The following is a 16,191-nucleotide window of genomic DNA, read 5'->3' on the forward strand; positions in this document are numbered from 1 at the left end:
CGTGAATAAAGTTAGTACTAGGCTTTATGCTTGTCAAACTTGTCATTGTTTAAGTTTTAATTACTTGCTTGCAATGTGCGTTTGTTAATATTCAAATTGAATTAATAAAATAAACAAAATTGAAACGTTTCAAGCGGTTTTTGGAAAGATGTGAATTTTGTAAGAGAATTTTTTTATGAAATTTGTTAACATTCACAATAGGCAAACTTTGACAACATTAATGATGTTCATGGGGCCTATCCACTTTATGTTCGTGTAAGTGACTTTATCTTCTTTTAGTTAGTCGTGAGATTAAACATGTCATAAATAGAAGAAAAAGGTTAACAAAGAATGAGTGTAAGAAGAGAAAAAGTTGACATCCTCAATGCCAAGTACTGTCAATAATTCAAAAAAATTTATGTTAGCTGATGGCTTTCCACAACCTTGTTCAGTAAATCCCAGACAATAACTCTCGTTTGATAGTCATATGGCCTAGGTTGGCCTTAAAAATTATCCAGTCATGATAGAGTACCAACCGTAACTGTATATTTTCTTTGGGTTAATGTTTACGTTTTAATACCAAATACCGACTGCTTGGTAATCATAAACATTCACGAAGACATGACGACTTGGTAAGGCAAACTGCAGTGAACAGCGAAAAGCAACAACGTCAACAATAAATTTCCTCAAGTAGTTTTTGTGCAAAATCAAAAAAAGAAATCAAATCAAATGTCATAATTTTGTTTGAATGCAAACAGCCAGCAGCGAAGAGCAAGCAATAAAATACATTTCGCATCTTCATTTGTATATTGGCATTTGAATAAGAAACAACAATCAATAGACAAGTGAAATACAAAAGAAAATTATAGAAATTGTCTCGTCCACCACCACCTCCGTTGTGGACTAGACCCCCACTAGCTGTGCAAGAGGGAGCAGCACTAAAGAGGAAGTGGTAGCGGCTTGGGGTGGAATTGGGGAACTAAGACATGTCCTACTTTGCTCACACTGGTGATTTGGTGAATCTAAATGTTGGTGGACAGAGGTATGTATATAGTGTTCCAAAAAGCATATGAAACCAAGACATAATATTAACATTGGCGGGGGTCATTATTGATTGGAAAACTCATTTGTTGTTCTTGCGTAGGTAATGTGTGTCATTAGAGCAAGGGATTTGTTATTTACCAAAAAAGAAAAAAAAAAACACAAGAAGAGTGATATGCATTCTTAGGATCCTTAATGCGTAAAATGATTATGGCTTTGTGTGTTTACTTCGTTCTATACATAGCCCATCAATCAGTTTTGTTGTTTAGGGTCATAGCAATTGTTGTTGTCCTCTTGCTTATCTGTAATGTTGTGCTTGCTATATGTAATGAAGCATGGGCCACCACAGCCCAAGGCGGCAGATGGACAAAGTACTCTGAACAATGGTTGTATGAATGGAATTAATATAAGCTAGCAAATATATATATAGGTATAAAACATGTATATTGGAATGTACCCATTCAGCATACTACATACTCGTACCTATTATGTGTGTACGTAGATGCAATCGATATATAAAAATGTTATTGCAAAACAAACTTGTCTGTGGACTCATATTTCCGCTGAATATTTGAAAAAACGCGGACAGCGTTGACGGCAAATTCTACACATGTTGATTGTGATGATGCTGTTTTCCGGAATTATACAAGTTCTGTGGCTGGTATAGGCTTTCGACTGTGAACATAAACATATATTCTTAGGTTTAGAATTACTGCTTATGTGTCGGTTTTTATACATTTTATGTGTTTATGGAAAAAATAAAACCAAAGGAGAAGGGAAATAAACGTATTTAAAATTCAAATAATCAAAAATGTTTTAGCAAAATGCTTTGAAATGTGCTTAGATCGACAAACATAAATATGATCGAAAATAGTGGTTTATGGACGGTTTTGAAATTTGGAAAAATGTAGTTTGTTCAGGTTAAGTTAACTATTTATATGGGGCGATAAGTCAATGTCTATCATTAACTTTTCAATACTATTTCCTGTAAAGTTTACCACCAAAAGCATCCGACATTCTTATAGCCACCACCATGGGGTGTGGGGTATACTTATCTAGTCATTCCGTTTGTAACGGTTCGACATATTGATCTGCAACCCCATAAAGTATATATTCTTGATCTTCTTGACATCTAAATTCGATTTAGCCATGTTCGTCCGTCCCTATGTCCGTCGGTTGTGGAAATCACGATAGCAGTCGGACGCTTCAGCTTGTTGCTTGAAATTTTAAACAAATACTTCTTACTGATGCAGGTCGTTAGGGACTGCAAATGGGTCATATCGGTTCAAACCGATCTCCCAATTTTAATTCTTGAGCCCCTAGAAGCCTCAATTGTTGCTAGAATGAGCTGATTTTGCACGTAGTGTTCTGTTACAAGTTCCAACAATTGTGCTAAGCATTGTACGAATCGGTATATAACCTGATATAGGCCCCAAATAAACCCAACTCCCGATTTAACATCTTGAGCCCCTAGAAGCCGCAGTTGTTATCCGATTGGGCTGAAATTGCACGTAGTGTTTCGATACGATTTCCAACAATCGTTCCAAGTATGGTCTAAATCGGTTTATAATTTAAATGTGGGCCTGATTTGGTAGAATGTTAGGTTAGGTTTAAGTGGCAGTCTGCCATCAGACTCACTTAGACGTTTTCGTCCATTGTGATACCACAGGAACAGAAGGAGGAAGATGCCTTCTAGTTCCTACAGTTGAACCATCCAGATCGCTTTAAAAAGCCCAATAACTTGCGAATGTTCACATCCACTAAATCAGACATGTTCTCAAAGAAATGAGAACCTAAAGTGGAACTCCTTCTAACTGCTAGAGCGGGGCACACAGAAGGTGTTCTATAGTCTCTTCTTCCTCAATGTCCCTACGGCTTCTGCAAAAGTCGTAGCTGGCAGCCTTCACTCTGTCAGCATGTTTTCCGATTCCGTCTGTTCTGGCCAATGACAGCAAAGCAATAGACCTCTTCAAGTCTAGATTAAACCACATAGTTTTGGAACCTGTTCTCGCGACGGTCGGTCGTTTGGACCCGAACGAGCTTGCTCACCTACAGGAGCTTGACGAGAATCGCCAATTCCACATGAGATTGTGGCTAAAGCAAAAACAGCCTGTTTAACTGTACAGCCAGACCCTCTCGTCTCAGATTTTAAGAATTGCACTGTTTTTCTCTCAATTTTTCCATCGATTTTTAACATAGTTCACCGGTCGTTTGGACCCGAACGAGCTTGCTCACCTACAGGAGCTTGACGAGAATCGCCAATTCCACATGAGAATGTGGCTACAACAGCCTGTTTAACTGTACAGCCAGACCCTGTCGTCTCAGATTGTAAGAATTGCACTGTTTTTCTCTCAATTTTTCCATCGATTTTTAACAAAGTTCACCGTAGTTTCGCATGAAAAGTGCTTTCTGAATCCCGATTGATATTTCGATAACAAATTGTTATTATTTATAAATTGCTCCAATCTTCAATTATTTTTTCACACATTTTCAACGCGTTTATTGGGCGATACTCTTCACAGTTTTTTGCTCAAGTTTTGATGTTGTAGTAGCAAAGAGTTCCCTACAAGTTTCTTTTGTTGTTGTAGCAGTTTGTTGTACACTGAGGCGTAGGCCCTTGCTGACGAAGGACTTCACCGCGTCAATTCGGTACTTACAACCAGCGGGAAAAGAACTGCCTTTTGTGCAGCAAGGTTGTTCCGGTGCATATATCCATATGATATATGCACCGGAACAACCTGCACCACCACTGTGATACAGGGTATTATAGATTTGTGCATTGTGCTAGACCGATTGATAAGTATACCGATCGACTCAGAATCACTTTCTGATTCGATTTAGCCATGTCCGTCTGTCCGTCTGTGAGTCCATGTATTCTTGTAATCAAAGTGCAGGTCGTATTTGTTGTCCGATTGTCACGAAATTTTGCACATGCCATTTTTTTGGACCAAGGACAAACGCTATTGATTGGTTCAGATTTAGATATAGCTCCCACATATATATCTTTCATTCGATATGGCTTTTTAAGGCTGTAGAAGCCACAATTTTCGTCCGATCTTCACAAAATTTGGCATTGAGTATTTTATTTGTGCAAATGTGTGCAAAATTTCATAAAAATCGGTTCAGATTTAGATATAGCTCCCATATATATCTTTTATCCGACATGGACTTTTATGGCTGTAGAAGCCTCAGTTTTAGTCCGATCTTAAAAATATTTAACGTCCTAATATGTGTGGACAATTTCATGAAAATCGGTTCAGATTTAGATATAGCTCCCATATATATGTATCGCCCGATTTGCACTTATATGGCCGTTGTAGCTACAATTTTCAACCAATCTGCACAATTTTTGGCACGGAATGTTTTGCTACAGCAATTAATATATCTGGAAAATTTCATAAAAATTGGTTTAGATTTGGATATAGCTCCCATATATATCTTTCATCCGATTTGAACTATCAAAGCTGTAGAAGCCACAATTTTGGTACGATCTTTACAAAATTTTGCATGAGGTGCTTTTTTTGACGTCTTCATGTGTGCAAAATTTCATATAGCTACCATATATATCTTTCATCCGATATGCTCTTTTAAGGCTGTAGAATCCACAATTTTCGTCCGATTTTGCATGAGACGTTACAATTGACGTTCCAATACGTGCGCAAAATGTCATTAAAATCAGTCCTAATTTGGTCCAGTCCTAATATTTCGCTGCAAGAAATCTAAAGATAGCCACCAAATCTTCAGCCACGCTGTTCACTACAAATACGCGTGAGGTGAATACTGAGCTGACTGTTATGGTCGATGGAGAAATGATTCCGACCATCAAGTGTCCCAAAATACTTGGCGTCACATTTGACAGCTCTTACACATTCTCCTCACATGCCACAGCAATCTGCAATAAAGTCAAAAGTAGAAACAAGGTCCTCAAGTCACTTGCTGGCAGCACTTGGGGTGTAGACAAAGAAACTTTGTTGACCACGTACAGAGCAATTGGCCGGTCTGTGGTAAGTTATGCATCGCCATTGTGGTCTCGTCAACTTTGTGACACGCCGTGGAATAATATTCAGATCTGTCAGAATGCCGCCCTCCGAACTGCGACGGGCTGTCTCCTCAGTTCTCATGTGGACCATCTCCCATCAAGAGACAAATATCCTACCAGTGCGAAGACATAACTACATGCTGTCTAAGCAATACCTTTTGGGCTGTTATCGCAGAAACCATCCAAATCAGCATCTTCTGGATAGATACCCACCGCCCAGAAGCCTTAAGGTAGATCTACACGATCTAGAGTGTGAGGTTCAGCGCTACAAGAGAGAACCTCTAGATCAAGCGGCATATTAAGCGGGTCTAAACAACATTCATGCAGACACGGTAGCAGCTGCGGTAATTGGCTGCCGGGTGAATGTAGTCCTTGGAGAACGACCGCCTCCCATTGCAACCGAAGAAATCGACCTCCCCCGGCAAAGCAGAGTGGTTCTTGCTCAATTACGTTCCGGCAGATGCAGCCGCCTCAATTCCCACAGAGCTGGGATTGATGCTGACGTGCAAGATGTATGTCCCGATTGTAACCAGGGACCGCACGATACACGTCACCTGTTTAACTGCCCGGCCGGACCTACTCGATTCCGACCCAGATCCCTGTGAACGCACCCCATCTCATCGCAGAGTTCCTGGGTCTTGACACTCAACAGAATCAAGCAGACGAAAGATAGAATACAATAAACTGCTACAACAACAACTAGTGGGTTGCCTAAAAAGTAATTGCGGATTTTTTAAAAGAAAGTAAATGCATTTTTAATAAAACTTAGAATGAACTTTAATCAAATATATAATTGCCATTTTGTTCGATAACCTTTTGCCATCTTCCTGGCAAATTTATCTGCAAAAAACTGAACCAAGTGCGATTTTATAGCCTCATCATTGCCGAAAGTTTTACCATTTAAGGAGTTCTGCAAAGATCGAAATAAATGGTTGTTGTTGTTGTTGTTGTTGTAGCAGTGTGTTTTACACCGAGACGGCAGCCCTTGCCGATGGAGGATTCCATCGGGTCAATCCGGTACGTACAACCGGCTGCCATGGGATTGGAAATGGTAGTCTGATGGTGCAAGGTCAGGTCTATATGGTGGATGCATCAAAAGTTCCCAGCCAAGCTCACTCAGTTTTTGGCGAGTGACCAAAGATGTGTGCGGTCTAGCGTTGTCCTGGTGGAATATGACACCTTTACGATTGACCAATTCTGGTCGCTTCTCCTTGATGGCTGTATTCAATTTGTCCAATTGTTGACAGTAAACATCCGAATTAATCGTTTGGTTCCTTGGAAGCAGCTCAAAATATACCACACCCTTCCAATCCCACCAAACAGACAGCATAGCCTTCTTATGTTGGATATCAGCCTTTGAAGTGGTTTGAGCTGGTTCACCATGCTTGGACCATGATCGTTTTCGACTAACGTTGTTGTAAACAATCCATTTTTCATCTCCAGTTATGATTCGTTTTAAAAACAGATCGAATTCATTGCGTTTAAGGTGCATATCACAAGCGTTGATTCGGTTTGTTAAATGAATTTCTTTCAATACATGTGGTACCCTTATTAAAATTGACGCCAAACAAACAAATGTAAACAATATTTCGCGCACTTTTTTTCTAAAGCAGGCTAAAAGTAACAGCTGATAACTGACAGAAGAAAGAATGCAATTACAGAGTCACAAGCCGTTGAAAAAAATTGTCAACGCCGACTATATTACTACTATATTACCGACAACTACTTTTTGGGCAACCCAATACATGCACTAGGTGGTGTAAGGTATTATATAGTCGGCATCGTCCGACTTTAGCCTTTCCTTACTGGTTTTAATGTTAATCCTGCTTTTGTCCAATCCTCCTTTATGGTGACATCAAGGGCACTTATAAATTAACATTTTCCTTCAGCAATTTGTTATAACTCTCAACATACATACATAATCGAAATGCTTAACAGGTGTCACCATTATTAGTAAATTGGGTTTTTTTTAGTTCTTGTCACTAATCTAATGATTTGGGCCCATTCAGCGTTATCATTTCTGTTCTATATTATTAAATTCCCTCGCTACTTCAACTGGTCCAGTCGATTTTTTATAATCAAAGGAAATAACACTTAGATCGCAAATAATACCCCCACTTGATAACATTACTATCTCGACTTTTTGTTTTGAATTTTTACGCTCCATTAAAGTTAACCCACTTAGAAGAATGTGCTATTCATACTCTATTATTTCATTTTAAAAATTCGCACACATATTAAAAGTTTTATACTCGTACGTTTGATTAACATACTTTGGTAGACATTCGTTGATATTATATCTATTTTTAAAAGTTACTAAGATTACAAATTTCAAAGAATACCATAAATACCCATAAATTGTTCGTATCATTTAAAAGAAAAGTGTTAATTGAGTTGTTATCGAAAGTTCAAAAATTTATAATTGATTTTGAAATATAAAAATATTACAAAATTACCTTAAATATTTGTTATAACCTAATTTTATAGATAGAAAAACGATGTATATAAACACATATTGTTTTCAATCGGGTTGGAAGCCGGTTGTTGATCCGATGCCGTCTATCATCGGCAAGGGCTGCCGCCTCAGTGTACACAACACTGCTACAACAACAACATCATTTGTTTTCCCTTTGATTACTTCATTAGATTTGAAGGCTTCTTACATTTGTTATGTTTGTGCTGTTTAAGGGCTAAGCTACTTATTGTCGATTAGTGACGCAAGGAAAAATTACAGATTAGCACACAGATTGGAAATAGATTGCAAAACTTAGTATATGAGTAAAAATAGAATCAATTCACCGTAAGCTTAATCGATTTGTTTTGTCTTGTCAAAATTCACCCCATTTTTTCTTTACAACAGAGATGGTTCATTTGCAAATTGACTGTGTATATGTTTTGTATAAATCTATGTTATGGCATTGTACATTTATATGTATGATTTCAGTAATGAAAACAAGTACATTTCGTTAGGGGTCCATTGTAGCCTACAGTAGGCAACGATTGCTACAGTAAGTAGCAATCAGACTCACATACAGTGACTCAAAAAATTATTCGTACAAATTCAAACATGTTCGACAAAGGCAATAGATAACACAAAGAAACAATAAAAAGTTTTTCCGGTAAGAGTAAAGTGTACCTTATATTATAAAGTAATAAAAACCATACATTTCTCAATTTTTATGAATAACAAGTAAAAAGGCGTTCAGTTTGGCTGGATCGAACTTTGGATACCCACCAGTTCGGGTATATGTGTAAACCACCTTTCGTCATAATCTGGTGAAAAATGCGTAATTTATGCCCCCATAGCAGTTTTATCGAAATATGGTCCGATTTGGACCAAATTCGGCACGGATAGTGAGTGGTCTAATAAGTACAAGTCATTGTTCAATTTTGTAGAACATAATATTGGCCTTTTTGTTAGCTATATCCAAATATAGACCGAACAGAACCATATATAACACGGATGTCGAAAAGCCTATCATAAGTCACTGTGTCGAATTTCAGCGAAATTGGATTATAAATGCGCCTTTTATGGGACCAAAACTTTAAAACCAGAGATCGGTCTATATGACAGCTATATCCATATCTAAACCGATCTGGGCCAAATTGAAGAGGGTTATCGAAGGGCCTAACACAACTCACTGTCCCAAATATTGCAAAATCGGACAATAAATGTGGCTTATATGCGCCCAAATCCTTAAATAGAGAGATCGGTGTATAAGGCAGCTATACCCAAATCTTTACCGATCTGGGCCAAATTGCAGAAAGTTGTTAAAGAGTCTAACGCAACTCACTATCCCAAATTTCAGCGAAATCGGACAACAAATGCGCCTATTATGGGCCCAAAACCTTATATCGAGAGATCCATCTATATGACAGCTATATCCAAATCTGGACCGATCTGTGCCATATTGCAGAAAGATGTTGAGGGGCCTAATTTAAATTATTGTCCAAAATTTCGGCGACACGGGACAATAAATGCGCCTTTTATGGGCACAAGACCTTAAATCGAGAGATCGGTCTATATGGCAGCTACATCCAAATCTGGACCGATGTGCGCCAAATTGCAGAAATTTGTCAAAAAACCTAACGCAACTCACTGTCCCAAATTTTGGCGAAATCGGACTACAAATGCGACTTTTATGGGCACAAGACATTAAATCGAGAGATCGGTCTATATGGCAGCTATATCCAAATCTGGCCCGATCTGGACCAAATTGCAGAAATTTGTCAAAAAACCTAACGCAAATCACTGTCCCAAATTTTGGCCAAATCGGACAATAAATACGCCCGTTTTGGGGGGTTGGAGAGGCCCCGTAGACACTTGGACCATATTCTTATAATCGATGTGTACTCAACTTTCAAACATCTTTCATGTGATACCCATATTATCCCAATCGGTAAATATGTCCATTTCAGGGGTTTTTAGGGTGGTGGAGAGCGCTTTAGACACCAAGTATTAAATTTTTATATCAGCTTTTAGTATACTTTTAAATACCTTTCATTTGATATCCATATTATCTCAATTGGTAAATATTTCCTACCGGGTTTTAGGGAATGGGGACGCCCCTCAGGCACTAAGGAATATATTTTTATGTCATTTTCATTTGATACCCATATTGCCCAAAGCGATAAAAGTGTTCTGTTGGGTGGTGTTTTTGAAGGAGGGTGAAATTTTAATGCCAAGTTCATACTCTACTCTTAGGTTAGTTAGTTGACCCCAAAATGTTATACCAACTTCGTGTTTTTAGGGACCACGAGGTGACATACAAAATTTCGATTAAATTGGTTCACGCATGTCCGAGATCTGGCGTTTTAGAAAATTTTGGTAAGGGGGAGTTTCGATATCCATTTTCAGGGCGATGTGTCCCCACCCTAAAAAGATATTAGAGAGTTAAAAAAGGCTCAGCGGTGCGGGCCCGGTGGGGACACATCGCCCTGAAAATGGATATCGAATTTGTTGTTGTTGTTGTAGCAGTGTTTTGTACACTGAGGCGGCAGCCCTTGCCGATGAAGTACTCCATCGGGTCAATCCGGTACGTACAACCGGCTGCCATGGGATTGCCGAATTTGTGCCATTGTAGCCTATGACGCTGAACGCGTTCGAATCCTGGCGAGAACATCGGACAAAGAGGTGGTTATCCCCTCTTATTGTTGTTGCCGACATTTGCGAGGCACAATGCCATGCATGATCATTTAAAAAAATTTCCCTAAAGAGGTGTCGCACTGCGGAACGCCGTTCGGACTCGGCTATAAAAAAAGGTCCCTTATCATTGAGTTTAAACTTGAATCGGTGGAGTTTAAACTTGAATCGGAAAGCACTCATTGATGTGTGTGAATTTGCCCTTTCTCGGTTCCTGGTGTTTTCAAACATTAGGGTAATGAGAAGAGCTTTTTAAGGGAGAGATGGCACGACAGATATTTCGACTCAAATATGGGTATCAAATTCGTGGTGCACTTCCAAATCCCTTTAATTTGAGCCCCATATTGCCATGGCCGGTAAGTTTGAAGCGTTTGGCACTTTGCGCAGACAATAGATATCAAATTCGTTCTTTATTCCCAACGGAAATGAAGTTCAGTTGAGGGGGTACTTTAGAGCGTGCCCCAAAACACTCCAAAAATAGATATTAAATTCGTTTTCTATTCTCAAATACCTTTCATTTAAATCCCATATTGCCATAATGGGTCAAATAATCCATTTGACGTATCTTTAGGAGGAAAAGCGCCACCTAGACTTGAGCGCAAATTTTAATGTCATATTCGAAATCTACCCTCAATACGTTTCATTAGAGTCCCGTATAGCCATGGCCGGCTAATATGCCCATTTGGGGGTATTTTGGGGTGGGCGACCTCCCATTGCTTGGACCAAATGTTTTTTGCCATATTTGTAATCTACTGCCTAATATTTTTCATTTGAGTCCCATATTGACATGAACTTCGAATATACTCGTTCAGAGAAGTTTTGGGGTTGGAAGGGCCCGCTGGGTACTTGGACCCAAATTTTAATGCCATATCCGTTTTCTGGTCTCCAATACCTTTCACTTGATACCCTTATTGTGCCCATCGGACCACTTTCGGATATGGGTGGCGTTTTTGGGGTAAGGGGGAGGGTCCGCCTCCATCTATAAATTATATAGCATATGTTGTCTTCCAAACAATCGTACACAATCTATGAAAATTTTAAGAAAGTCGGTTCACCCAAGTATCATATAGTCATAATGGGTCTAATTTTAATACCATATTCGTTTTCTTGTCTCCAATACCTTTCACTTGTTGTGCCCGTGCCCATCGGACCACTTTCGGATATGAGTGGCGTTTTTGGGGTAAGGGGAAGGGTCTGCCTCCATCCGATATCTAAAAATTATGTAGCCTATGTTTTCTTCCAGACAAACGTACACAATCTTTAAAAATTTTAAGAAAATCGGTTCACTCAAGTATCATATAGTCATAATGGGTCTAATGGCGTTTTTGAGGGTTGTCGTGACCCCCTATACTTCGATTTTATTTTGTATGCCTGATACGAAATCTACTCCCATATGAGCCCCATATTGAAATGAACGTCCAATATGTCTGTTTGGGGGAGTTTTGGGGTTGGAGCGGCCCGATGGGAACTTAGACTCAAATTTTAATACCATATTCGTATTCTACTCTTCAATATCTATCATTTGATACCTATATTGTCGCGATCGGTCCACTTTTGATTTTTGGTTGTGTTTTTGGCATAAGGGGAAGGGTCCGTCCCCCTTCCGATATCGAAAAATTATATTGCCTATGTTTCCCTTTAGACCAACCTACACAATATGCGAAAATTTCGAGAAAATCGGTTCTGCCGTTTTTCAGTCTATACGGAACAAACAAACCTAGTCCCATATATCTGTGATTGGCTAATGTGCCCATTTTGGGCACATTCATTTCGACATGAATTTGTATGCCAGATTCGTTATCTACTCCCACATACTTTTCGTTTGATACCCATATTGTCCTTATCGGTCCACTTTTCATTTTGGGTGGTGTTTTTGTGGTAACGGCGGAGGGTCTGTCCCCTTCCGTTATCTATAAATTATAAAGCCAATTCCTTCTTCCTGGCCATATTCGTAATGTACTCCCGAATACTTTTCATTTGAGTCCCATATTGTCGTGATCGTCAAATAAACCTATTTTAAGGGGGTTCGGGGCTGGAACGGCCCCCAGGTACTTGGACCCAACTTTTATTATGAAATTCGTACTTTACTCTGTGAAAATTTCATGAAAATCGGTTCAGCCGTTTTTGGGTCTATACGGAACAAAGAACCCGAAACATAAGGAGTAGTTCATTATAATTTGTTTAAATTAGCCACTGCGTGGCTTCGAGTTGCATTGTTTGAATAAAATGAAATGAAATTATTTCTTTGCAGATTTTCGACATCACGTCAAACATTGACATGGATACCGGATACATTTTTTACAGCATTATTAAGTGGACGCATATCAAGTTTAAAAGATGAAACGGGGGCGATATTTATTGATAGGGACCCTTCTTTATTTTCGATAATTTTGAACTATTTACGCACCAAGGAAATTGATGTCAAGAATTGTGAGATTAGAGCATTAAGGCATGAAACTGAATACTATGGGCTAACGCCTTTGGTGAAGCGGTTGGCATTGTGCGAAGATTTGAATCATTCCTCCTGTGGAGATGTTTTGTTCTATGGGTTTTTGCCAGCACCGACAATTCCACCAAATGATAATCTGATTATAAATCAGCAACAGCCAGTTGGCAATGGTGGTGGTGGTGGCGGTGTTGGTCCTGCGCCAGCACAAGACGTTAATAACTTGAATGCGAGCTCTCTCAGAAATAATCAAAACGGTGGTTTTGCTGCTGCCCCGGTACCAGTACCTCTGGAGGCTTGTTTACCTTCGACTTCATCGGCGGCTGCAGCAGCGGCGGCCTCATTAAATGGAAATGCTCGACCTGGTTCTATGGTACGGGTACCAGAACCCTCTAACGTTGTCTCGAATCGTCATAATTCTCACTCTAGAAATTCATCGTGGGATTTGCGCATGGGTCGGGGTACCTCTGCAACCAATGAAAACCGTTGCTGGTCTTCCAATGCGCGTGGCGAACACTCACGCAACCCCTCATTAGATTTTATGCGCCACTCTCGAAACTCCTCGGCTGATCTGAATAAACTCATACGCAATGATGTCGGCTTAGTATTTTCACCCACACTCACCTCAAATTGGGTTGATCCCCTCAGAGTACAAATCATAAAAGCTCACCAGAATTGGTTTGCAGTGGCTTATGCCCATTTCGTAGCCTGTTATCGTGTCAAGGATTCCAACGGTTGGCAATTGGTATTTACTTCGCCCTATATTGATTCCACTATTGAACGTATAGCCATTAATTCCAAAGTGAATATGTCCACCGGAGAACAGGTGCCCAATAAAATGGTGGCCATCTCCTACGGCAGTCAGATACGTTTGTGGAGCATACAAGAGGGAGGAGATAAAACCGACATTGGTACATTCAATCTGAATGTACGGGTTGAGCATCTATTTTTCATAGGCAGTCAGCTGGTAGCTCTCTCATCGTCCTCGTCATCGTGTCAAACGAAAATAGGTGTATGGCATGCCATGATGACCCAGCATTGGCAGGTACAAGATCTAGTGCCGGTTCTGTCGTTTGACTCGGCTGGTTCATTTCTGCTGTTGGGTTGCAACAATGGTTCCATTTACTATATAGGTGAGTTATTGCGATTTGCAAAGTTCAAACTTCAAGTTGTAATTTTTGTCATTATGTTTAGATATGCAAAAATTCCCTTTGCGCATGAAAGATAACGATCTCCTAGTTACGGAATTGTACAAGGACCCCAATTTGGATCCCATTACGGCCATATCGGTGTATTTAACACCTAAAACATCAAGTATGTATCTGAAGGCTAGAACTAAACAACAATTGCGAAAGAAAAGTCTATTTAATGGTTGGTCTAACATGCCAAGTTCATTTCGTATTTAACTCTTAATCGAAAACTCATTTAACGAGCGCGCGCTCTCTCTCTCTCTCTCTCTCTCTCTCGCTCTTCTGTATATTTCAGGCATAAGTGGTAATTGGATTGAAATTGCCTATGGCACAAAAAGTGGTGCTGTGCGTATTATTGTGCAGCATCCCGAAACAGCCGGTCATGGCCCCCATTTGTTCGAGACATTCACCGTACATCAAAGTCCTGTAACCAAGGTTACACTTTCGGAAAAGTATTTAGTTTCGGTATGTAACGAATATCATCATGTGCGTACCTGGAGTCTAACCAGATTTCGCGGTATGTTGTCCACCCAACCGGGTTCTACGCCAGAGGCTTCTTTCAAGATTGTCTCCTTGGATGCCACCGAAGCCAATTACAGTTATGTGGCCGGCAATGATTTTGGACCCTATGGCGATTACGATGAGCAGATATTTGTGCAAAAAGTTGTTCCCGAAACGGATCAGCTATATGTGCGATTGGCATCGAATGGCGAAAGGGTTTGCATCATCAAATCTGTCGATGGCTCAGCGATAACCTCGTTTTGTGTACATGAATGCGAAGTGTCTTCGCGCATGGGATCACGCTTCATTTTGACTGGCCATTGTAATGGCAACATACAGATGTGGGATCTCACAACTGCTTTGGCTATATTTTTCAAAAAGAACGAAGATAGCCAGAAGCAGAAAACCGATGGCGGACCCGACACCAACGAGCTACTCCGCCTACTTGACCAGTGTGAGATCAGTAATAGCCTCTGCTCAACGCCTTGTATGTCACCATGTTTCACAGCTCTGGCTGGGATGGCGAACAGCACCAACAATATAGCGCGAATTAAGTCCAGCAATATGGCACTGCTCAATCAATCGTTAGCTCAAATGAATTTATCCACATCAAGCAACACTGCATCGGCATCAAGCGCATCAGCATCATCATCATTGCAGCAGCAACAGCAACAGCAACCACTAGGACAATCAAGCCACTCGCAGCATGCGTCACAAATGCGTGGCGGCCGTGGCGGCGGTGGTGGTAATGCCAGCGAATGAAATACGGTAGCGACGTTTGCAGAGGCGGCGTTAGTCGGGCGTATTTCGACATCATTTGCAGTGTTTCACATTTTAAATGACATACACAGTTGCTGTAAATTTTTACGTATTATATTTTGTACTTTATTTTATTTATCCATTATGACGCTATGCGTTCTAATCGCTCCCTGATGGCACCACTAACCAACAACAAGCCACCATCAACAATCAACCACCTAATATTAGAGATATGTATTCTTCACCAAGACAACCTTGAAAAGGTTACCTACCTACAAACTATACACAATTGAAAACAAAAACAAAATGTAGCATAGTTAGAAATTATTTTTCATTCTACAATACGTACATGTGGTAAACACCCTTTGATCCCTCATATTTTTTATATTCTACATTTTTTTTTGTTTGCATTATTATCTAAATGTATGTGTCTTATTTTCAAAAAAATTCCATATCAAGCCACCCAATCGATCAGTATAAAACGAAACAAAATTTGTATGTAGTACCTACCTATTATCTATGTGTGTTGTGTTTTCTTTTTTTTTTTAATTTTAATTTCCGGCTTGTGTTTTCTCTTTATCTTTTATTCGAACGTTTTTATGGGACATCTTATTAATGAAGGTTTGTTGACATTTCTTAAATGTTTTTATTTCAGAAATAAAACGAATAAAACATCTCAAAACATAAAATGTTATAACTCACGATTTCTTTTTTCATTTGGAAACGAGGAACGCCGGTTTGAGTGAGCGGGATGACAATGAGCGCCAAATGGGTTGGAAGGAACAATGAGCTCCCGTCGTAGCCACATTTGTATGTGGAGGTAGCGATCCTCGTCAAGCTCCGTGGGATAGCAGGATCGTTTTGGTTAATTGCACCGATCGCCGCAGGAACGTTATGGCCATTGGCTATTTAAAGGCGCCAAAAACTCCTATTGTATTAAAGCAAGAGCCGTTGCAAATCGGAGCTTAGGGATTTGGACACAACTCAGAAATTGGAAAATTTTCCTACGTTTAGCTGGTGACTTAACCTTCAATAAATTTGCCTAGCTGGACCGAAGCAGTAACACATTCATATGAAGTATGTGTGTGACTAT

At 39.8% G+C, this 16,191-nt stretch overlaps 1 protein-coding gene across 1 annotated transcript; it reads left to right on the forward strand.

Annotated features, from left to right (window-relative positions):
- The first annotated feature begins 611 nt into the window (after nucleotides 1-611).
- Nucleotides 612-15,799, forward strand: LOC106088733 (BTB/POZ domain-containing protein KCTD3). Its single transcript, XM_013254397.2, has 4 exons — nucleotides 612-1,021; nucleotides 12,454-13,781; nucleotides 13,843-13,962; nucleotides 14,134-15,799. The coding sequence occupies exons 1-4, from the start codon at nucleotides 966-968 to the stop codon at nucleotides 15,099-15,101; spliced, it is 2,472 nt and encodes an 823-aa protein (XP_013109851.2). The 5' UTR covers nucleotides 612-965; the 3' UTR covers nucleotides 15,102-15,799.
- Nucleotides 15,800-16,191: the final 392 nt, after the last annotated feature.

The sequence above is a fragment of the Stomoxys calcitrans genome, chromosome 2 (genome assembly GCF_963082655.1).
Source record: "Stomoxys calcitrans chromosome 2, idStoCalc2.1, whole genome shotgun sequence".
Lineage (NCBI taxonomy): Eukaryota > Metazoa > Arthropoda > Insecta > Diptera > Muscidae > Stomoxys > Stomoxys calcitrans.

Bases quoted from the DNA above. Each gene is read 5' to 3' on its own strand.
- LOC106088733 (XM_013254397.2), top strand. From the start codon at position 966: ATGTCCTACTTTGCTCACACTGGTGATTTGGTGAATCTAAATGTTGGT. The intron at 13,782-13,842 runs GTGAGTTATTGC...CATTATGTTTAG, and splicing joins TGGTTCCATTTACTATATAG to ATATGCAAAAATTCCCTTTG. The intron at 13,963-14,133 runs GTATGTATCTGA...TGTATATTTCAG, and splicing joins TTTAACACCTAAAACATCAA to GCATAAGTGGTAATTGGATT.